Genomic DNA, 22,336 nt, shown 5'->3' with positions numbered 1-22,336 from the left:
TTTCATCCCACTCCCCTGGATATCTCGGGGTTCTCTAGATAATCCTAAATAGCAGCTAAGCAGTAGCTGCCACCAGAGAGCCAGAGGATGAGTGCAATTTCCATTTCCCCTTGGGATTAAATCCAGCTGAGCAAATGGCCTCCAGATGTGAGGGGCTCGCTAGAAGAACCAGGCAGAGACCATCTGCAGCGTCAGCACTGACCTGGGCACTGGCAGAGCATTAGCCAGATAACCCAAAGTCCCAAGGCTGCAGTGTTACTACCTTGAGCTTTGGAGCAGGCATTGTTCTTTCCTTATCTATCTTCTGTTACTGTTTAAAAATGTTAAAAGATAATCATCATTATGAATAAGCTAGAGCCAACTGCAGCGTCAAGAAAAAGCACTCTTTATTTCCGCTCCCCATGGTTTATTTCACAAGAGTGGGTTTGGCGGCAAACCCACTTTGATGTTTCCAGCTAGACCAGACCCAACGGGATTGTTTTAGGGTGCACAGCGAAATCCACTTTAGCTCAGAAACTGTAAGGCTAACTAGCCAGAGCCCGGAACAACACCACACTTAAATTTTACTGCTCTAAAAGCCCAGAATAAGGGCCCTAGGTAAGGGAATGAGGACATCTGGTCCCCAAAGGAGAGTAGGTTACTCCATTCCTCTGTTCCCTTTTAGAAATGGAGTAGTTTGTTACTTTCTCTGTGAAGTCCCATAACCACCCAGCATATTTATGTGCAGACTAGATGTTAACGGCTCGTTTTCCCTTTGGGTATTTGGTCTCCCTGTTTCATCTTTTTCTCCCGGTGAATGACATCAGTGTCTGTACTGTTGTACTGTTAGAGGGTGTGACTTACTGCCATCTTTAGTGCCCCTGTCCAGCTCTGCCATCTCTAGCTGCCCCTTCCCTGCTCTCCCACCTCCCTTTGCCAATCTTGGGACTTTGTATGTTTTTCTCCTTCCTCATTTTCCTCTGGTATTATCATCTAATCTCAGCACTTTGTAATCTAGTACTGCTTAAGCAAGGGTAGCCTGAACTGAGGAGACCAGAGAGCCGAGCCAAGAAAGAGCTCCCTAAGAAAGAAGGCTTTGTCTTCAACAGTGCCCTTTTCCCGCCCCTCAGGCTTCTAACCTGCCCCATAGCACTCCTCTTGCAGAGGGCAGAAGAATTAGAGTGCTGGCTGTGTACAGGACCGCCTTTCTTGAGCTCCCCTGGAAGGAGATTGATGTGGTCTCTTGTTACTGAGCAAGTGATTCCTGGGCAGGGAGAGGTGGGGATGGCGGGGGGTGGGTCTTGCATCAGAACCAGAGATTCCCCTTGACTCCAGTTGCTTTGACAAAAGAGAGCAGTCCTGTTGATGGCAGTGCTGAAAAGCTAGGGGGAGACAAAGGAGCCAGTGAGGCGAGCTCTGGAGACTGGTGAGAGCTGGGGCAGGAAGAGGGGGAGACCCCCTAAAAAACTAGCAAGAGGCACACAAGGATGTCTAGCAGGAAGAGCTCCCTTGACTGTGGGGAGGACCTGGGGAGACTGCTTTTCTTCTTGTTCTTTCTCTCTTACATTGCTTGTTTTTTTTTTTTTTTGAGACGGAGTCTCGCTCTGTCACCCAGGCTGGAGTGCAGTGGCCGGATCTCAGCTCACTGCAAGCTCCGCCTCCCGGGTTCACGCCATTCTCCTACCTCAGCCTCCCAAGTAGCTGGGACTACAGGCGCCCGCCACCTCGCCCGGCTAGTTTTTTTTTGTATTTTTTAGTAGAGATGGGGTTTCACCGTGTTAGCCAGGATGGTCTCGATCTCCTGACCTTGTGATCCGCCCGCCTCGGCCTCCCAAAGTGCTGGGATTACAGGCTTGAGCCACCGCGCCCGGCCTCTTACATTGCTTTGGATGCCAGATGTTGATAAGGATGTCAGCGTGCCTAGTTGTTTCTGCTTCAGCAATCAAGCAAGGCAGGTATGAGAAGCAATAAAGCAGAAACAGGAGATTCAAAGTCAAAATGACAAGGTCCTTAATGCATTTTCAGGCACCTATTTTGAGTCATTTTAGCTTTTCCCTCAATTTATCTTTCAGCTTCAATTAAATGGCTCTTCCGCTTCCTATGGTGGCCTTTATAGCCTTCTATGGTCCACCATCCCTATGTTGCCAACACTTTGTATGGTTTAGTTTCTTCTCAAAAAATGCTCCGTTGTAGACTTCAGAGAATTGGGTCTCCCTGTGAGAGAAGGCAGGCTGGGCACAGCTGACTTCCTTTCGTCCCTAACACTGGCTTTGTGGGTGAGTGTCCAGACTTGGGTGGTTTGTGTTGTGAGTACTGTAGGTGGATGGGAGGAGTCCTTGGAAGCAGAGTGTCCAGTCTTTGTTTCCTTGAACAGGAAGAAAAGTTAGAAGTAAAGAGAGGATGGGTCTTCCCATTGGGGTTCAAGTCGTACCCTCTTCATACAGTTTGTCTTTGGGATGAGTTGACTTCTGGTCTTCTCAAGGAGGGGAAGTGGCCAAGCTGTCTTTGATTCAGCTCTTTGGGAACACTTGGACTTGGAGAGAGCCTTGGCTCCTGAAAGCTAGCTCTGTGTTTGACCTCACCTAATAAGGCTGTTACTCCCAATCCCAAGGATAGACAGTCGGAGGGGTGAATTCTTCATACTGAGCTTCAAAAGCCACTTGGCCTGAGTCTTCAGTTAAGGAGGAAGACTGAGCCTCAGCTTCCTGGAGACTTGGCTCTGGGGCTAAGCTTGTCCTTGGCTCAAGCCCTGAAGGTCCTTGTAGTTCTCTGACACCTTCAAGAGTGAAAGTACTGGCTGGCCTGCTTACCTTGGGGCAGGGGATTTTGCTTTCTGGAAAGAAGTGATCCAGAGGCCCATGGACTAAAAGGCATAGTGGTTTTTCAGGAGCTGTGGGGAAAAATTCTCTCTGAGTTGCTGTTAAAGCCAGGAGGCCAGATTCCTCAGGTGGGACTCCAGTTTCCTCCCCAGGACAGATGTCTGCCATGGTACCCTTTATTTTATTTCCTTCTGGATCTGTGATTTCCCATTGGCACAGCTCTGCCATCCTGCTCCCCATGCTGCCTGCTCCTTCGGGGCTGACTTTGAGTTCTGGGTCCAGGGCACCTGACTGGGGCAAGAGCCCTCCTGAGCCTGTGCCTTCCCCAAGGCAGACTACCTCCTGCTCTCTGGGCTTTGCTGCTGCTTTTGAGAAGTATTCTTCAGTCCCTCCAGGTCCTGCCTTCTGAAGGAACATCTCTCCTTGCCCTTGTGATTCTCGTTCCAGTTCCCTTTCCTCTGCTGCTCCTCCACCCACCTCCCAAGGGCTGATCTCTGCTTTCTTGGCAGAGGGAGCCTCTTCCGCTTCCCACAGACACACTTCCACTATCTTGGTCTCCACACTGCCTGCTGCCTCAGAACTTCCTCTGTTGCTGTCAGAAGCATCTGGGGCTGGCTGTGGGGACAGATCCTTGCCATGTTGACTCTCCCAAGGACACACAGCCTCCTGTTGCCTGAAGTCTGCCATCTCTGGCTGTTTCTGAACTGGCACACCTTTGGGCTCTGATTTTTCTGGGGCTCTGCCTTTCTCTTCTTGAGAGTCCCCTTTTCCATCCTGCCTTGACACCCCTTTGACAGGGATTCTTTCAGTAACTTCCCAGGGACAGGTCTCGGCCTTGGCACTTCTGTCAGGTTTATACACACCTGCATCAGGAACATCCCATGGACACACATCAGCGGCCCTGCCCCCAGTGCTGACCAGTCTCTGGGAACTGGCTTTAGCTTGGTCAGGGCACTGTCTGTCTGGGTGGGAGAAGGAAACTGCTGGGGCAGTGGTCGCCCATGTATAGACAGATTGTAGCTCATGGCTTGTTTTTTCCCCATCTTCAGTGGTGAATTCTTCTGCGTTTGGAGCTGGAGTTTTTTCTTGGGTTATGTGTTCTGGGAAAGAACCTGTCTTTGGGTCTTGTCTCAGGTCCGCCTTCTCTGTTGCTTCCAAGGAATGTCCCTCTGCCACTTCACTTCTCATGCTGCTGGGCAAGTCTGAGATCTTGGGGGCCTGAGCAGGGGATTCCCTCAGGCTCTTGTTCTCCCAAAGACAAATAGCTTCCTGTTCTTGACACAGTTTTGCCATCCATTTTGATGCGTCTTCTCCCAGGGAAGTGAGTCTCCCCTTTTCTAGAGCTTTCTCCCTCTGCTCTGCTGATTCACTCCCTGTCTCTTGGTCCAGTCCCTTCCCAGTAGTTCCTTCATTCAACTCCCAGGGACACATCTTGGCTTTTTCACTGGTAGCAGCTTCCTGTGCTTCCCAGGGACACACCTCACCTGGCTTGCACCCCATATGGTCCAGTTCCTGGAACCCAGCTTTTGGTCCATCAGCATCCAGAGTATCTGGACCCACACTCCCCCAGGGACAAGCCCCCTCCCACTCTGGGGTTGGCTTCTGTGGCTTCTCTGGAACAGTAACCGCTATCTCCCTGGGTCCAAGATCTGCAGAAACCTTTCCTGGATCGTTTGGAGATATCCTAATGGCCTCAGCTCCCAAAGCTCTTTCCTCCCCCACTCCAGCACCCACCTCCCAGGGACAGATTTCTGCCTTCCCAGCAGTCAGGGTTTCCTCCACATCCAAAGGGCAAATGTCGGCAGCTTTGCTTCCCACACTGTCTGACATCTGGAGAAGGGTTTGGGGTCTCTCTGTGTCTTGAGGACGTGGTTGTGGGGAGAAGCTGCCAGGGTTCACACTCTCCCAGGGGCTGACTGCTTCTTGCTTTTGGATCTGCCCCTCAGGCTTTTCCCAAGCTGTGACATCTTTGATTTCTGATTTTCCGGGCATTTTCTCCTTGTCCTTTTGAGATTCTCCTCTTCTTGGTGCCTGTGCTGATGTCCACTCCTCTCTTGTTCTTTCATTTACCTCCCAGGGACAGATTTCTGCTTTGGCAGGTATTGCTTCCTGTGCCTCCGGCCTGAGATCTTCCTGTGGACACACCTGTGTTGCTCTGCTTCCTCCATTGCGTAGGAATTGGCCACCAGCTTTGGATGAGGAATTGTCTAGACATGGGCTGGAGTGCCCAGGGACCGTGCTCTCCCTGGGACACACTGACTCCTGCTGTTGACTTAATTTCTGCACTGCTTTCACAGTGTGTTCCCCCATCTCTCCAAAGCTTCCTTTTCTGGAGGCTTTTTCCTTTTCTTGGAGAGATTCTCCACCTGTCCCCAGACTCAGCATTTCCTGCCCCATCACGTTATCATCCAGCTCCCAGGGACAGATCTCTGCTTTCCGGATAGCAGGAGCATCTCCTGCCTCCCACAGACACACTTCAGCAATGCCACTACCCAAACTCCCTGAACACTCTGAACTTCCTGGGGCCTGAATTGAGACTGCTGAGGGGCCCCGGAAATCTGTACTCTCCCATGGACAAAGAGACTCCAAGTCTCCGCCCGGTTTCTGTTCTTTCCAAAAGGTTGCTTTCCTGGTTTTCTGCTTTTCCTGAGGGAGATCCTTCACTACCTCTAGGGCTGGTTTCCCATCCTCGCCTTCTTCACTTGCCTCCCAGGGACACAGCTCTGCCTTGGCGATGTCAGGTGTATGAGCTTCTGAGCCAGCAGCTTCCCACCCAGGCTTCTCCACCTTCCTGGCCTCCACACTGCCCCCACCCTCAGATTTGTCTCTGATTCTGCCAGGGTCCTGAGGAGCTGACCCAGGGCACAGACCTCCTCGATCGGCACTCTCCCAGGGACACACTGCTTCCTGCTCCCTCACCAGCCTATCTGGCTTTTTCCGCATGATGGGAACCACATCCGTGGGCTCCGATTTTCCCCGGGCCTCCCCGCTCTTTTCTTGGGAGTCACCTGGGTCTTGTCTTAGTGCCCTCGACTCAGGGGCTCCTTCACTCATCTCCCAGGGGCAGATTTCGGCCTTGTTGCCACTGTCTGGCTGATGTGTTTCTGATTCAGTGACCTCCCAGGGGCATACCTCTGCCACCCTGTGGTCAACACTGCCCAGGGACTGGATGCCAACTTTGGGCAGTTCCTGCCACCCAACAGGGGCGTCCTTTGATTGCTTGACATTTTTGTCCCTGGAAACTTGCCTCAGCGCGGCAAGCCCTGTTTTACCTGTTCTCTCAGCTTTCTGCTCCCCTAGACCCTGGGATGTCCTCCTGCCTCTGTCTTCTTGTTCCCTGCTGCCCTCCTGTTGACCGACTTGGAGCATCCTGCTGGTGTGAGCATTCTGTTGGTTCTGGAGGGACGCCTCATCATCGCAGGCGGCAAGAGCGGCCTGCTTACTCACTGCCTTGGGCCGGCCTAGCCTGGGCGATCGGGAGGGTGCCCCCACACTCTCTCCCACAGTCCCGCTGTTCTGCCCCTTGGGACTCTCCTCCACTCTCTCCTTCTCTCTGTAGGTGCTCCGAGAACGGGTCAGAGCTTTAATCGCCAGCCCCAGGCTGCGCATGGAACCCTGCTGAACAGGGGCCTTGAGGCTGTGGGATTTAGGGAAGATCTTGGGCCTGTCTTCGTCTGCATCGTTAGCTTCCCTCTGGTGATGTGCGTCCTCTGCGTCCATCTCATTCTCCCCAGCCTTGCTTTTCTCTACTGCGACAGAGAGGGCCCTCCAGAGCCCGGCTCGAGCTGGGGCAGGGGAGTGGTGGCCTTGTTCTGGCCCTGAGGGGCCTTCCTGGGGCACATTTTCTTTCTTGACAGGCAGTTCTGCGTTCTCCCAGGGACAGATGTAGGTGAGTAAGTTGGGGCTTTGAGGGGGTACTGGGACTGGTGCCGGGGCAGGGACTGGGGTTGGAGCTAGAGCCGGCAGCAGAGCTGGAGCCAAGGTGGAGGTGGGAGATAGCATCCTTGGCTCTCCCAGGCAGGTCCCAGACAGGGTCAAGGTGGGGGTGGAGACCTGGTGCCGGATGGGTGGGTGAGGCAGCCTTCCCCCAGCCTCCTCATGAAGCCTCCCAGAGGCGTGAGAGCTGTCCATGCTGCTGCTCTTGGCAGGGGAAGGTGGAGCTGACAGGGGGGCCCCTCGAGGCCGCTCCAGCCTCCTGGCCGATGGCCTCCGCACCAGGCTGGCCATGGCCGCCTCGGCCTTCTTCCGCTCCTCCCGCTCTTTTGCTTGCCGGTAGGTCTCCTCCAGGTAGGCCTGGCTGGCCATGAGCAAGGCCTTTTCCCTGGAGCCAGCCACACTGAGCGACTTCTGCAGAGAGGCAGGCCGGGCTCTGGGTAGCCTCTCTCCCACCGTCAGGTTGTGGGCGCTGGCTGACCTGAAGCCCAGGGCAGGGGGCCCCTCCACCGACTCCCGGCTCTCTGTTCGAGAGGCCTTCTTGGCCAGTTTCCTCCTCAGCAGTGAGTCAAGAAGAGGCGGGTTCTGCTCCCTGCGCTGGTCATAGGTGCTGCGGGACTTGCGCAGAGCCGGTGTCCCCTCTGGTTCCTGGAGGCTGGAGCTGAGGAGCCGACGGCGGGAGGAGCCGGGCAGGCTGCCACGGCCCGGGGAGCCTGAGTCCCGGGAGTGCTGCCTGGCCAGGGCTTCGGGGAATTCCGCCAGGTACCTCATGAAGGAGCGGCCCAGCCCCTGGCGTGAGCTGCCCGGCTTTTTGGGCAGGTGGGGGTTGTTTGCAGCCATTTCCTTGGTTTTATGGACCTCTAGCTGGGCATAGAGCTTCTTCAGCTCGTCCTGTGGGGCGGCAGGAAGGAAAGCAGGGCTGCAGGTGAGCTCTCTCCATCCTCTGGCTGTCTGTTAGTCTGCCCTTAATTAGATCTTTTTCCCTGAGGGATCTCTTTCCATCAAGCTGTATCTCATCCCTGCTTCTAAAACTCTCAGAATTCACCTTTTTGTTCCTGTGAGACCAGTTGCCAACCTGAGTCCCAGCCAGATCCAGTCAGCTCAGAGGGCTCAGATGTACCCCCTTCTCTGGGGCATTGTGGTTTGGTGGGAAGTCAGTAGCCTGGGGACACTCAATATGCTGTATGCCTGGAGGCTGTTTTCATGACCCCTCCCTCTGAGCCTCTGGATCTTCTGTAAAGCAATGTTACCTGGGTGACCAGTGTTAACTTCCTTAAGAGCATTATATGAGATTGATGAGACTAGTGGGTATGAAATGTGCAGTGTTCAGGTGTAAGTGATGGAACAGGGCTTTAAAAGTCTTCTGTTCTGGGTTTCTCCCCAGACCCAGCATAGGGGCCACAGATTGGCTTGTGTTCCAGAAAGTGGAGGGTCGAGGTGGAGCTGTCCCTCCATATTCCCTGGCCCTTCAGCTGGATTGCGGTCTCAGGATGCAGGGCAGGCAGAGCTTAGAGGGTGAGGACACAAGGGGGAAACAGGCAGAGGCAGCTGGGACGAGGAAGGACTCGGGAGATGTGGAGGACTCTGCTTTGTGAGCCTGTAAACACGTCAGGTGTGAAGAGGGCCCAGTAGAGGTGGAGGGGTTCACCACAATGGTTCCTAGACTCTGGATTGTATAAAACAATGGGCTTAGATTATCAACTCTCCTTGTATCTTACCCACTGAGCCTCTTGTTAGGGTTCTGGTGACTATAATGATACCCTTGAGCACAGAAATTAAAATTAGCATACTCTTCCAGTGTAGACCCAGGAAGAACTTCCTCTCTCTAAGACCTGTCAGGTCCAGGGAAAGGGGATCCTGGTGGCCACCTGAACTACCCAACCCCACAGCTGACCCTAGGTGCCCTAGGCACCAACCAGCCTGCTTTGCTGGGGGCTGAGGATTTTTTTTTTTTTTTTTTTTTTTGAGACGGAGTCTTGCTCTGTCACCCAGGCTGGAGTGCAGTGATGTAATCTCAGCTCACTGCAACCTCAACTTAGCAGGCTCCAGTGATCCTGCCTCCTGAGTAGCTGGGACCACAGACATGCACCACCATGCCCGACTAATTTTTGTATTTTTAGTAGAGACGAGATTTTGCCATGTTGGCCAGGTTGGTCTTGAACTCCTGACCTCAAGTGATCCGCCTGCCTCGACCTCCCAAAATGCTGGGATCACAGGCATGAACTACTGTGCCTGGCCAGCTGAGGGATTTCTTAGTCTGCCCCCGACCTGATGCCCCTGCTGAGTGAGAGTGGAGGGTGCGAGGGAGTAGGGCTCCATTCTCAGCCCTGCCTCTAGCTTGCCACATGGCCTGAGCCTCCAGGATCTCATTCTGGAGCTTTGGGGTCTTCCCACTTGGGTGTGTGTGGCCTCCTTTGAATAGAGTCAGGGGAATCAGTTTAGGCCAGTGGTGGAGAAGAGAGAGGGCAGGTCTTGGAGGGAAGAGGACTTGCAGTGGCACATTAGCCCAGGTGGCAGGGCCCAGTCCTTCCTCTGCCCCATTGCTAAAAGCTAGCATTGAAAGGAGGCAGGGAGGGTGGCACATACCCGAATGTCTCCAGGGTCCAGGCTGCGCTCGCTCCAGGCTGAGGCGATGCTGCTGCCGAGGTAAGAGCCTGAATGCTGCAGGTCCAGCTCGTCCTCACACACCTCATCCACCATCTCCTCTCGGGGAGGAGCCCCCAGCTTCCAGAACTGGCAGGGGAGCATATGAGTGGGAAAAAGACTCACCCTGGCTCCCTGTCCACGCCTGCACTCACCAGCCCTGTGGAATGCGCCCTTACTTTGTGACGCTGCACCCCCTTCTCTGATTTGGAATTCTGGGGATCTTTAGAGTTTTACTCCCCTCATCCTCGCTGACCTTCTCTAGCTCAGAGAGCAGGGTGGTTCCAAGCCCCTGACCCTGCAATTGCTAGTCGGGTCCTTCAGCTCTCCCACCTCTCCCTGTGTACCTGCTTCTGAGTAGATTTTCAGAGTGTGCTAACCTTCCAGCTGCGGGAGGGAGCCCCTCCAGCCCTGGCTCTTCTTTCCCTTGCCCAGGAACTGGAAGCAGAGAGTGTCTCCCCTCAAGTCGGCTCCTAGCTTAGGGCCCCTGGCACTCTGCTCAATCACCCAGCAACTTCTGTCGTCCTCACCCTGGCCTGCAGAGGGCGCTGCGGGACAACAGCTCCACAGTGCCCCAGACAGAGGGGCTGGCATCCACCTCACAGGCAGGAGGGGAGGGCCTCACCTTAGGGATGAAGATCAGAGCCAGCGTGGTGGTGACTGTGCTGTGGGTGTGGAAGAAGAAGAGGAGGAGGGTCCAGTCCGGGTGCAGGGAGGGAACCAGCACAAACCTGGGGCAGGATGGGGGGCGCAGGTCATTACTACAGGTGGGAATGGTCTCTTCCACTTCGCCTTCTCACTGGCGTTTCACCCCAGCCCCAGCCCTGATACCCTTAGGACGAGGGGGCATTCTGTCCTCTCCTGCCCTCTCCAGGATTTAGGTCCCACCTTAATCCTGTTAATCCCCACCTCCAAGAAGCCCTCCCAGACTACTTCAGCTCACTTTCTTTGGCTGTGTATAGCACGGACCTGTGCTCCAGACTCTTAGGCCCACTCTGTGGGTTAACTGCCTCCACCACAGGGCCTGTCCTTATGGACAAACTGCTGCTCTTGTGGCTGAGGAGTAAGGGGAGAAGGCAGGGAGGACTGAGCATGTGTGGAAAGGGGTATGTTGGGGTGCTGGAGAGGTGCTTTGGAAGGGGTGAGGAGTTAGGAGGAAGGTCCTCTTCCTCCTCTTGTGTGTTGGGGGCCTCCTCACCTGGGCCAGGCATGGAGTACAGAAGGAACATCTGGGGGGTAGGGAGAAAAGCAGAAGTGGGGGCCTTCCTCAACGTGCTGAGGCATAGCAGTGTCACCAGGATGGCATGGGATGGGGGGGCACCTCACCTGTGAGAGGTGAGGAGTGGTGTTAGAGTGGAAGGGGGTGTGGGTAGGTGGGCCCGTCCTCACCTCACCGTGTGGAAGGCAGTGGAAAGCAGCAGCTCATTGTGCAGGGCGATGCCCATGTAGCGTGGCTCGTGGAAGGCCGAGAGCACAGCCCGTGTGGCGTAGCAGAGAAAGCTGCCCCAGCACAGCAGCAGCAGCTCGGCTGCAGGGAGGGAGAGAGCCGGCACTGCCGCAGCCATCCCACCTCTTTCTCCGAAGGATGTGCTGGGGCAGGGAGGGAGAGAGCCGGCACTGCCGCAGCCGTCCCACCCCTTTCTCTGAAGGATGTGCTGGGGCAGGGAGGGAGAGAGCCGGCACTGCCGCAGCCGTCCCACCTCTTTCTCCGAAGGATGTGCTGGGGCAGGGAGGGAGAGAGCCGGCACTGCCGCAGCCGTCCCACCCCTTTCTCTGAAGGATGTGCTGGGGGGAGCCTGGGGCAGGGGTCTGAGGAAAAGACAGGAGAACCAGAACGAGAGAATCCCTGAGGCACAGAGTCAGGGACCAGCGGAAGGCTGGGCTCAGCAGAAGCAGCTCACCCACAACCATGATGTAGTCCCAGCGGTCATGGTGACAGAGGTAGAAATGGCGGCCAGTGGGAGTGTGGCTTCGGATCACCAGAGGTGCGTGCTGGATGCCTCGCTCCAGGGCACCCACGGTCCACACAGCCAGGAAGCCCAGCACAGGTAGCAGGAGCAGCCCCAGGCGCCGCAGCAGCCGCCCGCTGCTCAGAAGGGCGTTCCGCTGGGCCGTTCGAGATAGAAAGAGCTGCAGCACTCTGCGAGGGTTAGAATACATAGGGTGGATGGCAGAGACCTGGGTGGACCGCGAAGAGGGCACCAGCGCCCTGGCCTCTGTCCATTGCTGCCCTCTCCTCCACACAGGTACTTGTCCTTCCATCCTTTTTGTGATTTGCTGCCTCTTGCTACCCCCGCGAAAAGTCACATGGAGGACAAGACTATGGCGATGAGGGTTGGCCTTGGGGCCACAGGGGAGTGGGGCTGGCAAGGGGCTGGCTTTGAAAAACACCGTTCCATGAGTGAGCTGGGGTGGTCTGGGATGAGCAGCATGGGGGGCAAAGTCTGTCCCAGGCTGTACCTGTAAAGCTTGAGTATGATGGTGCCGTAGACAATGGCAAAACCCAGCAGCCGCACCCAGCGAAGAGCGATGCAGCGGAATACACTGGGCTTGAAGGATAGGATGAAGACCTGGTGGGAAGGGGCAAAAATCTCTGCTCTCCACTGTGCTGCTGCTGTGGGCCAGGCCTATGCTAAGCACACTGCGGATCCTCCCAACACCCCTGCAATAGAGCCATCACCACCTTCATTCTGCAGAGGAGCAGCTGAAGTGTGAAAGAGGTTAGGTAACTTGCCCTAAATCACACTGCAAGTCACAGAGCTCTTTTAAGCCTGGGGCTCCAGAGCTCATAGAGCTTATCATTTGTGGGTATGAGTAGGGGAAATCTGTGGTCTCTGAATCCCCTCCAGAGGGCAGAGAAGAGGAAGGGTTCTGGGGCTTGGAGGGTGCCAGGTTTTGGCTGTGAGAGATGCTGGAAGGTGGGGCCAGCCTCTGGCCACAGACTCACAGGAAAGTAAAGCAGCAGGAATCCAAAAAGGACAGTTTCCAGCAGGACCACTCCAGATGCCCAGATCCTCTGTGAAGCAAGGAGAGAGGCATATGAGCAGAGTCTGGACGATGGTTCTAGAGGCTCTCAAGCCTATGTGAAGGGTAACTCAGTGGCCCTGAGCTAAGGCTTCACCCTGTAACACTGGCTCTGCCCTCTCTACCCATAGCCATGCCCCCTGTCACCCCAGGCTCAGCTCCACTGGCACTAAACATGGCTAAGGCCAAGGTTTCACATCATCCCTTGTGTTCCTCCCAGTCCCACTTAGGGCCTTGCTGCAGACCTAGGCTCAAATCAGAGGCTGCTGGAGCTGGAAGGGATCTTATTCATTCCTCAAGCATTGGGTCAGGCTGCTCCCTTGTCTAGAATAGGGTACCCCTTCTTGGCCCAGTAAGTGTCCAGTTAACCTTCAAGCCTGGCTCATGTCACATCCAGAAAGTCTTTCCCATGCCATCTCAGGCAGAATGACTTTCTATAAGCTCCCACGGCAGCTGACAGACACCTCCATCCTTGCCTCCATCTCACTGTGCTGTCATTTTATTTACGTGTCTGCTTCCTCCATTAAACTGGGAGCTCCATGCGGGCCCAGATCACTTCCTCTCGAGCCTAGGCAGTGTTTTGCTTAGAGTAGATACTCAACTAGCATTTATTGAATCAAGTTCAATGCCCTTATTTTACAGATGAGGAAGCAGGTCCAAGGCGGAGAAATCATTTGCATCATGCTACATAGTGAGTTAGATTTAGAATCAAGATTAGAACCAATTTCTCCTAAATTCTTTTTTTTTTTTTTTTTTTCTTTTTTGAGACGGAGTCTCGCTCTGTCGTTCAGTCTGGAGTGCGATGGCTGGATCTCAGCTCACTGCAAGCTCCGCCTCCCAGGTTCACGCCATTCTCCTGCCTCAGCCGCCCAAGTAGCTGGGACTACAGGCGCCCGCCATCTCGCCCGGCTAGTTTTTTGTATTTTTTTGTAAAGACGGGGTTTCACCATGTTAGCCAGGATGGTCTTGATCTCCTGACCTCGTGATCCACTCATCTCGGCCTCCCAAAGTGCTGGGATTACAGGCTTGAGCCACCGTGCCCGGCCAATTTCTCCTAAATTCTGGTCTTAGGTAGTCTCAGGTCTCCTGTTGAGATGGGTCGGACATGTGTGCAGGAGGTGTAGGGCCTTCCTTGCCTTGTTCCGGCGGCAGCGGTAGGAGACCAGCATGCTCAGGAAGATGGCCAGCATGCAGCAGGCCTGGCAGGCCAGCACGGCAGCCCGCAGAGCCACAGCCTCTTCCACCAGGCACGGTGTGGCATCCATGCAGCTGGTGCAGCCCTCAGGACATGGCAGGCACTGCAGCAGTCTCCCAGATCTGCCTTCTGGGGACCCGAATTGCCCGGTAGTCTGGAAAGTACTCTCCTCTAACCCTATAAAGAATAAGATGGGTGCAGGGAGAGGGGCCCAGCTAGAGCATCCTGACATCCCAGCCTTTTCTCCTGATAGTCACCACAGCCCTCTCCCTGTTCTCCTGTGATCTGGTGCTCCAGGGACAAGTGGGAATGGGTGCTTCCTTGGGATGGAAGAGTACCAGGAAGAGGTGACACCAGGCTAGGGCTCCTTGAGAGGTCAACTTGCATCATATTTGCATGTTATAGGCTCATACTCAGAAGGTGCAGACACCCCCACACTGCAACTTGCTTGCCTTTCCTGCCTCTCTCAACCTTCTGCCCTTGCCCCACAAGTTCCCTCCCAGTGTCTCACCCCAATCTGGCTTTCTTCCCCAGATGTACCCACCCAACCAGACTCTCCTGTAAAACGCACGTCTGGCCCCCATCACACTTACATACCCCCAGAGGGGCTTGCCCCGTAGAATCCAGGTCGGCAGCGGCAGAGGTAGTGGCCAAGAACAAAGCCCTGACTCTCCAGGGGGACACACTGTGGGGACGACAAACACAGTCTGTGTTGATGTGGGGCTTTCTCTGGAAGAAATTTCCCTCCTGGGAGAGATGGAGGGTCCATCTACCTCCCTATCCATGGGACTTGTGTCCACACTAGGGAATCCCTCCAGAAGCCCTCTCTAGTTCTTGGGAAGCCTTCCCTCTGTGGAAACCCTACCTGACCCCTGCTGTTTCCTCTCTTCCCAAAGAGACCCTAAGCAAAGAGCACAGGGAGAAATCACCCTTTTGTTCAGACTGGCAGTGACAGGAGCCTCATAAGACCCATTTCCTAGTGCCCAGCTCTTGCTAGGGCAAAGTACTGCAGGAGATGGAAGTAGGGAAAGTTGTGAGCCCAGCCACACCTTGTGTGCCTACATCCTACTTCAAAGGGTCCCCGTCAGCTTCCATCTTTGGCACACAAATAGACTGGAAAGGCCCCCACAGAGGAGCAGCTTCCTTCATCAGGGACCATCTGGCTTTGGCACAGGACTGTTTTTCCCAGCCTTAATGCCAGGCTAATGCCAGGCTGGTGGGATGCCAAGGCCAGCCTTTATTCCACCTCCTCCTATTGATGTTTGCCCGGCAGGGGACAGAGCAGACCTCAGAGCCAGGCAGGGAATATGAGCAAATGAGGTCAGATCTATTGTAGGGAGTGGCTGGAAACAGACATCAGTGACGCAAAGGAAGGGGTTAACCTTGGAAGATTCTATATCGAGCCCCTGACCTCACCTAGTAGGGTTAGTGTGTGGTGCTTGTGAAGCTGTGGCCCAACTTCCCCTCTTGCTTGGACCACCAGACTGCACTCTGTTCCTGCCACAGTCTGCACAATTAGACAAACACGCACCCAGAGAAGTGCATGTGTCTGTGTTAAACAGTGAACTGGATGGTGGGAGTCCTTTTCCATCCCTCCACCTCTAGCTGCAGACACATGTTCCCTGAAGAGCAGTAGGACCACCTGTGCACACAGGACAATAGGCCTGCTAGCCCCAGCAGGTCACAGGGTTCGCCCTGGCTTGGGCTCAGCTCAGGAACAAGCATGCAGTGATTGTAACCATAGAGTGGGTGAATTCACTGGCCTCCCAGTTTCCCAGTACTGGGTTTGCATGATTACCAGCCAGTGCTCTCCATCATTGTGAGTCACCTGCACCCACAGCTTTGAATCGACCTGCATCTGGCCCAGGTTCCATCACATTCACCGGTCCCAGGCCTCTTTGAGCTCCTTGGTTGGTTAGATTCCTCCTACACCCCAACCAGCAATTCAATTTATTTCAGCAATATGGAATATCCTTTTGTAGGCAGACCAATGGAACATCCTTTGTGGGCCAAGGGGAGCCCAGAAGCTGTGTTACGTGAAGAATGTGTTCCCGGGGAAGGAAAGGAGACAAGTAACTGAGGCTCAGGAAGTCACCCTAGGGAGGGGTCCTGGAGCACTGAGTACCAGAAAGGAGAGCAGATACGAAGGAACACTGAAATTTCAAAGGAGTGAGGGCAAGAGTAGGGGGAATAGGGGAAGGGAGGGCAGGCTGTAGGTAACCTGACTTTTTAAAAGCCTGATATCTCACCTCTGCCAATCACTAGGAACTCCTCTTAGCCCTGAGATGCTGGTGTAGCTTTGTCTGCTGCTCCTGGGAGCTGCGTGGTGGCAGTGATGGGAAAAGGGGAGGGAGGCAGGACTCTAGTAGCGCCCCCCCCATCCTCCTCATCCTTACCTGGGTGCTGTTGAGATCACAGAGATGTGTGTTAGAGTACCAGCCTGGGCCACTTGCACACTGATTGATGTCCACACTCTGGAGATCTACGTCCATCTGCACCTGCCCCCTACGGCAGTGAATTGGCAATTAGGGGCACAGTGATGGATGCCAAAGTGGACGTGTGTCCCTGGGCGTTGCTGGGGCCCAGAAAACGATGCTCCAAATTATCGCACTTTGGCATGCTGAGGACTTTGAACTAAAGGAGATTAGAAGGGCTCAGAAGTAAGGTATCTCCGACCTTCTCCTTCCCTCTTGTCTCCCATCCCTCTTTCTCCCTGCTGAAGTGAGTACTAGAAACCAGAATTCCCCTTCCCCAAGGCAGGTCATAGACATTAGAATCTCCCTCCCCCAGAGTGAGACGTAAAACCAAGAAATACTACTCTCATCTTCCCCTACCTTTCTGTGTAGGAGCTGGTCATAAAGAAATTCTCTGGCCTGCCTCGACTGACAGTAAGTAGGTCATATGACCCTCATTCCAGAGGGATCCTGCCTTCTACCTGGGAGGAAGGATGCTACATAGACAGGCCAAGAAGAAGCTGAAGCTTCCCTACTTAGTCTACCACCATTAGATCATAGCCTTTTTTGTCCAATCACAGTTCTACAGGGCTGACCATGCTTCATGAAATCTAAGCATAACAGTGAACAATTTTCCCTGAGTCTATTTTTTCTTAGACACACAGTCTTGCTCTGTTGCCCAGGCTGGAGTGCAGTAGCATGATCATAGCTCACTGCAACCTCCACCTCCTTGGCTCAACTGATTCTCCCACCTCAGCCTCCCAAGTAGCTGGGACTACAGGCTTGTGCCACCATGCCTGGCTAGTTTTTAAAAATTATTTTTAGTGGAGACAAGTTGTGGTTATATTGTTCAGGCTGGTCTTGAACTCCTGGACTCAAGCCATCCTCCCACCTGGGCCTCCCAAAGTGCTGGGATTATATGTGTAAGCCACTGAGCCTCTGCCACTGGGTCTTCATTTCTGAAGGCTCCTGTGTCATGTAAAACTTTGGCTAAATAGGCGGGGTGCAGTGGCTCACACCTATAATCCCAGCACTTTGGGAGGCCAAAGTGGGTAAATAACCTGAGGCCAGGAGTTCGAGACCCGCCTGGACAACATGGAGAAAGCCTGTCTCTACTAAAAATACAAAAATTAGCTGGGCGTGGTAGCTCATGCCTGTAATCCCAGCTACTCGGGAGGTTGAGGCAGGAGAATCACTTGAACCCAGGAGGCAGAGGTTACAGTGAGCCAAGATTGCGCCACTGCACTTCAGCCTGGTGACAGACCGAGAGGCAATCTCAAAAACAAAACAAAACAAAACAAAACAAAACAAGGCCGGGAGCGGTGGCTCACCCCTGTAATCCCAGCACTTTGGGAGGCCGAGGTGGGTGGATCATGACGTCAAGAGATCGAGACCATCCTGGCCAAAGTGCTGAAACCCTGTCTCTACTGAAAATACAAAAATTAGCCAGGCGTGATGGCATGTACCTGTAGTCCCAGATACTCGGGAGGTTGAGGCCGGAGAATTGCTTGAATTCGGGAGGTGGAGGTTGCAGTGAGCCGAGATTGCACCACTGCACTCCAGCCTGCCAATAGAGCAAGACTCCATCTCAAACAAAAGAAAAAAAAAAGAAAAAAAAAAACTTTGATTAAATAAGTTCGTCATGCCTTTCTCTTGTTAATCTGTCTTTTGTTATAGGAGTGTTGTGACCCTTATGATGAGTGAGGAAAGGGATCACACTTTTCTGCCCCTGCAGGCACTAGATCTGGGGACAATGCAGCCTTTGCAAACTTTAGCCCAGCACCTGCAGTGTGTGAGAAGGGCACGCGTGCATTCCATTTCTCCAGTATTACGAATGTTCACTGTCTCTGTGGATAACAATTTTCTTTCTACCAGGTTGTTCTCTCCACCCCTCAGCTTTTTGATATCCTATCATTTCCTGGTTTCTATCAAGGAATAGAGAGAGGGCACGTGTCAAGACATGGCAGGAGCCATGATGACCTCTGAAGAGGATTTTCACACTTCCTTATGCACGTACACATGCACACACACAGAGATCAGCTCAGCTATCAACCATCTCCTCTCTCTGCCCAAGCCAGGTCTGAACTGATCACAGCAAAGGAGATATGAAATTGAGGAGCCCTGACCTGGCACTGCCTGGACCAGCAGCTCCCCAGCCTCTGCTCTGGGCTCAGCTGGCAAGGAGCCAGGCTGCCTGCTGGCAGGAGGGGAATCCTGCTGGGAACAATGAATGGGGACACAGAGCTGGAGAAGCAGTGTTGACTGTTGAATGCCCTGCAGTCCTGGGCTCAGTTGCTGCTCCCATCCCAATAGGACCCTCAATCCTTCTTTCCTGTGGTTGAGGGAGGAGGTAAGTTACTGGAGGAGAATCACAAGCTTCTGCTTGGCAGGATAGTAGGACCTGCTTGGTGTAGAGTTGGCCCTGGGGACTCAGCCAGCTCCTTGGCAGAAAGAGCTTTGATTCCAAGCCCCCTCAAGAGTTTTCCTTCTGCTGGGCATGGTGGCTCATGCCTGTAATCCCAGAACTTTGGGAGGCTGAGGCAGGCAGATCACCTGAGGTCAGGAGTTCGAGACCAGACTGGCCAACATGGTGAAACCCCGTCTCTACTAAAAATACAAAAATTAGCCAGGCGTGATGGTGTGCACCTGTAATCCCAGCTACTCAGGAGGCTGAGGCAGGAGAGTCATCTGAACCTGGGAGGCTGCGGGTGCAGTGAGCTGAGGTTGCACCACTGCACTACAGCCTGGGTGACAGAGCGAGACTCTGTCTCCAAAAAAAAAAAAGTTTTCCTTCTCCTGGGGAGCCTTATTGTATAGCTCTCAATTGCTCGAGGGCAGCAGGTTGAACCCCTGGAGTGCCCACCCGGCTCTCCTCTGACAAGCCTGGTGCATAGATTGTCACTGTCATCCACACCAAGACCTCTCCTACCTCTTACACTCCCTCCTCAGGCCTGGGGGGCCAAGACCTCTGCCTGTCTATACTGTCACATCTCTTTCTTTTCTTTTTTTTTTTTTGAGACAGAGTTTTGCTCTTGTTGCCCAGACTGAGTGCAATGGTGCGATGTCAGCTCACCGCAACTTCTACTTCCTGGGTTCAGGTTCAAGCAGTTCTCCTGCCTCAGCCTCCCGAGTAGCTGGGATTACAGGCATGCACCACCACATCTGCCTAATTTTGTGTTTTTAGTAGAGACAGGGTTTCTCCATGTTGGTCAGTCTAGTCTCGAACCCCCGACCTCCAGGTGATCCACCCACCTCGGCCTCCCAAAGTGCTGGGATTACAAGCATGAGCCACCACACCAGGCTATACTGACCTATCTCTATACACATGTGTATACCTGCATATAGATGTATGCTACATATGTATACCTATTTGTATATGCACAGGCTCACAGACATTCCTGCATGTGCTCAAGCACATAAACCCAGATAAATATGGATTGATTTATACACATGTACACTCATACCTGTATGTGTTAATAGATAGTTACAGATTCCCAGAGCCGACTGAGTACACACAGCTGAGTACAAATACCCACATCTGTGTGCCCTCCAGGCATGCACATGTTTGTGCCAAATGGCCCATGCACAGCTGAGGGGACCTGTGCTTCCTTCTCCTACATCCCCACACACACATCAAATCCTGCACAAACCCACTTACCTGACCTCTGGGCTTAGGTCTGGCTTGAGTCCATAGAAGGTGGCAGAGAGTGTGATCAGCCAGCCAGGTCGGAGCCGTCCCTCCTGGCATTCCAGGAAAGGAGGAGACAGCCTCACCTGCTGTGTGTCCCCCACATATCCATCGGCCCGTGGCCACTTGGGGCTGCCGAGGCTCCCTAGGTCATTGGTCAACACCCGCTTCTTCAGGGCAGGCGTGTCCAGGTCCCCAGGTGGGTTCTCCTCCTGCACCCAGTTCCCAGACAAGTCCTGAAGGATGGTTTCCTCCCCAGTCCGGGTGGCCCGCAGGGCCAGCTGTAGGTGGCTGGCCCCTGGTGGAGGGTTAAAGGTCAGCAAAGCCCTGTACACTCTTGGGTCCCCCTCGGCCACGCTGCGGACCAGTGCCTGGTACCATTCCACATCCTCCTCCACACTGGACTCACGGATGTCGTTGGCTTGCAGCAGCATGTTAAGAAAATTGGCAGCCTGGGCAAGGGTCCCAGCTGCTCCCTGTAGGATTGGGGGGAGCCCTGGCATGGCTCCTGCCCCACGCGCTTCATAGTGCTCACTGCAATTTGCCTGTGACAGCTGCTGGGCATCTCCAGAGTAGAGATAAGTGAGGGCGGCCTCGGCCCCATCTGGGGGTACCCGTATGGGCACAGATCCTGGCTTGAATTGGGAAGACAGAGGGGGCAGAGAGCGGAGGGGCCGCGGACCCCCCAGAGCCCAGTCACAGATGAAACAGCAGCCCAATAGCCCCCACACAGCAGGGGGCATGAACGCTCCCCTGGTGCCCATCCTTGGGGCAGCTCTCAGGACCCTGGGATCCAGGCTCAGGAGAGCTCAGGCAGAGGCTGGCTGCAGTCTGGGGGCTGTCTGCCTCCACGCTTCCTATGCTGGCATTCCCTTTTCCTCTCTCCCTCTCCCTCTCACGCTGGTGCTGGCTCGCCTGCTTTTTTCTTCTCTCTAACGTCACCAGCTGGCTTCTGGATGTAGGTATGAGGGCCCTGCCCCCTCCTCTCTCAGTGCGGCCCACTGTCTCAAACCTCTTAATCCTGGCACCCAACTCTTTCCTCCCCTCCTATCCAGTATCCAGGCTCCCTCCATCCCCCACCCACATCTGCTCCAGAGAGAGATGAGAGGGAAGGGGAGACGAAGGCACCAGTTGTGCTCTTTCTCCCTCTCTCCCTCCCTCTGCCTGCCCTTTGCTCCATTAGGAGAGATGGGCAAATCCAGGATGGGGTGCCATAGCAACCACAGATGAGCTTGTGCCCCTCTCTCCACCCCTCTGCTCCACTCAAGCTCCTGGCAGCAATTGCAACAGGCACACTAAGGGGCCAAGCTGCATCTCCTGGCAGTCTGCTCTGGCTGCCTGCACCCCCGTGACCCCGTGCTGCTGAGCTGGGATTTGAGAATGGGGATGCCGAGGGTAGGAAAGACAGCCTAATAGTACCGTAATCGGTCTTTGTACAGACTGAGGCAGCTTATAAAGTGCTTTTCATGTGCTTTATCTGAATGAATCTTCCCCACAGCCATGTAAGGTGAATATTCTTATCCCCATTTCACAGATGCAGACACTGAGACTCACCCAAGTCACAAAGCAGCTCACTCAGAGTCTTACACTCAGAGCTCTGACTCCTCTACATTGCCCACCCAAACCACCACCATCACCATTACTCAGCCTCAGGGACTATAACAAAGCCTCCTTGCAGAGGGGTCAAGGGACTTCCCTAGAACCACAGTGTTGTTGTTTGTGACAGCTGGAGCCTCCACAACTCAGGTGTCTGTCCCCACAACTCAGGCCTCTTTCTGAACCACAAAGTTGACAAGCACAGCGGCAATGGTGGCGGGAGAGGTGGGCATGGAGAAGACAGTGAACACAGTTTTGCCTCCACTTCTTTTTTTTTTTTTTTTTCGAGATGGAGTCTCACTGTCACCCAGGCTGGAGTGCAGTGGCGCGATCTCGGCTCACTGCAAGCTCCGCCTCCCGGGTTCACGCCGTTCTCCTGCCTCAGCCTCCTGAGTAGCTGGGACTACAGGCGCCCGCCACCACGCCTGGCTAAATTTTCTTTCTTTTTTTTTTTTTTGAGACGGAGTCTCGCGCCCAGGCTGGAGTGCAGTGGCCGGATCTCAGCTCACTGCAAGCTCTGCCTCCTGGGTTTACGCCACTCTCCTGGCTCAGCCTCCCGAGTAGCTGGGACTACAGGCGCCTGCCACCTCGCCCGGCTAGTTTTTGTATTTTTAGTAGAGACGGGGTTTCACTGTGTTAGCCAGGATGATCTTGATCCCCTGACCTCGTGATCCGCCCGTCTCGGCCTCCCAAAGTGCTGGGATTACAGGCTTGAGCCACTGCGCCCGGTCTTTTTGTATTTTTAGTAGAGACGGGGTTTCACCGTGTTGGCCAGGATGGTCTCGATCTCCTGACCTCGTAATCCACCCACCTCGGCCTCCCAAAGTGCTGGGATTACAGGCATGAGCCACCATGTCCGGCCACCTCCACTTCTTAAACCTTCATTTTGTCATTCTAAGTTCTACCTTTTTTTTTTTTTTTTTTTTTTTTTTTTGAGACAGATTCTTTCTTTGTCCACCCAGCTGGAGTGCAGGGGCATGATCTCGGCTCACTGCAACCTCTGCCT

At 54.1% G+C, this 22,336-nt stretch overlaps 1 protein-coding gene across 1 annotated transcript; it reads right to left on the bottom strand.

Moving 5' to 3' along the window:
- Positions 1–1,857: 1,857 nt before the first annotated feature.
- On the bottom strand, positions 1,858–20,621 carry GPR179 (G protein-coupled receptor 179). The gene is made up of 11 exons (XM_033183272.1): positions 19,705–20,621; positions 15,990–16,098; positions 14,191–14,278; positions 13,535–13,770; positions 12,322–12,390; positions 11,835–11,944; positions 11,276–11,514; positions 10,764–10,902; positions 10,000–10,105; positions 9,318–9,464; positions 1,858–7,622 (listed from the first exon to the last, which is right to left on the bottom strand). Exons 1-11 carry the CDS (start codon positions 20,496–20,498, stop codon positions 2,574–2,576), a joined length of 7,086 nt encoding a protein of 2,361 aa, XP_033039163.1. The 5' UTR covers positions 20,499–20,621; the 3' UTR covers positions 1,858–2,573.
- Positions 20,622–22,336: the final 1,715 nt, after the last annotated feature.

The sequence above is a fragment of the Trachypithecus francoisi genome, unplaced genomic scaffold (assembly GCF_009764315.1).
Source record: "Trachypithecus francoisi isolate TF-2019V2 unplaced genomic scaffold, Tfra_2.0 Lachesis_group20, whole genome shotgun sequence".
Classification (NCBI taxonomy): domain Eukaryota; kingdom Metazoa; phylum Chordata; class Mammalia; order Primates; family Cercopithecidae; genus Trachypithecus; species Trachypithecus francoisi.
This window is presented reverse-complemented; position numbering and strand designations above follow the sequence as displayed.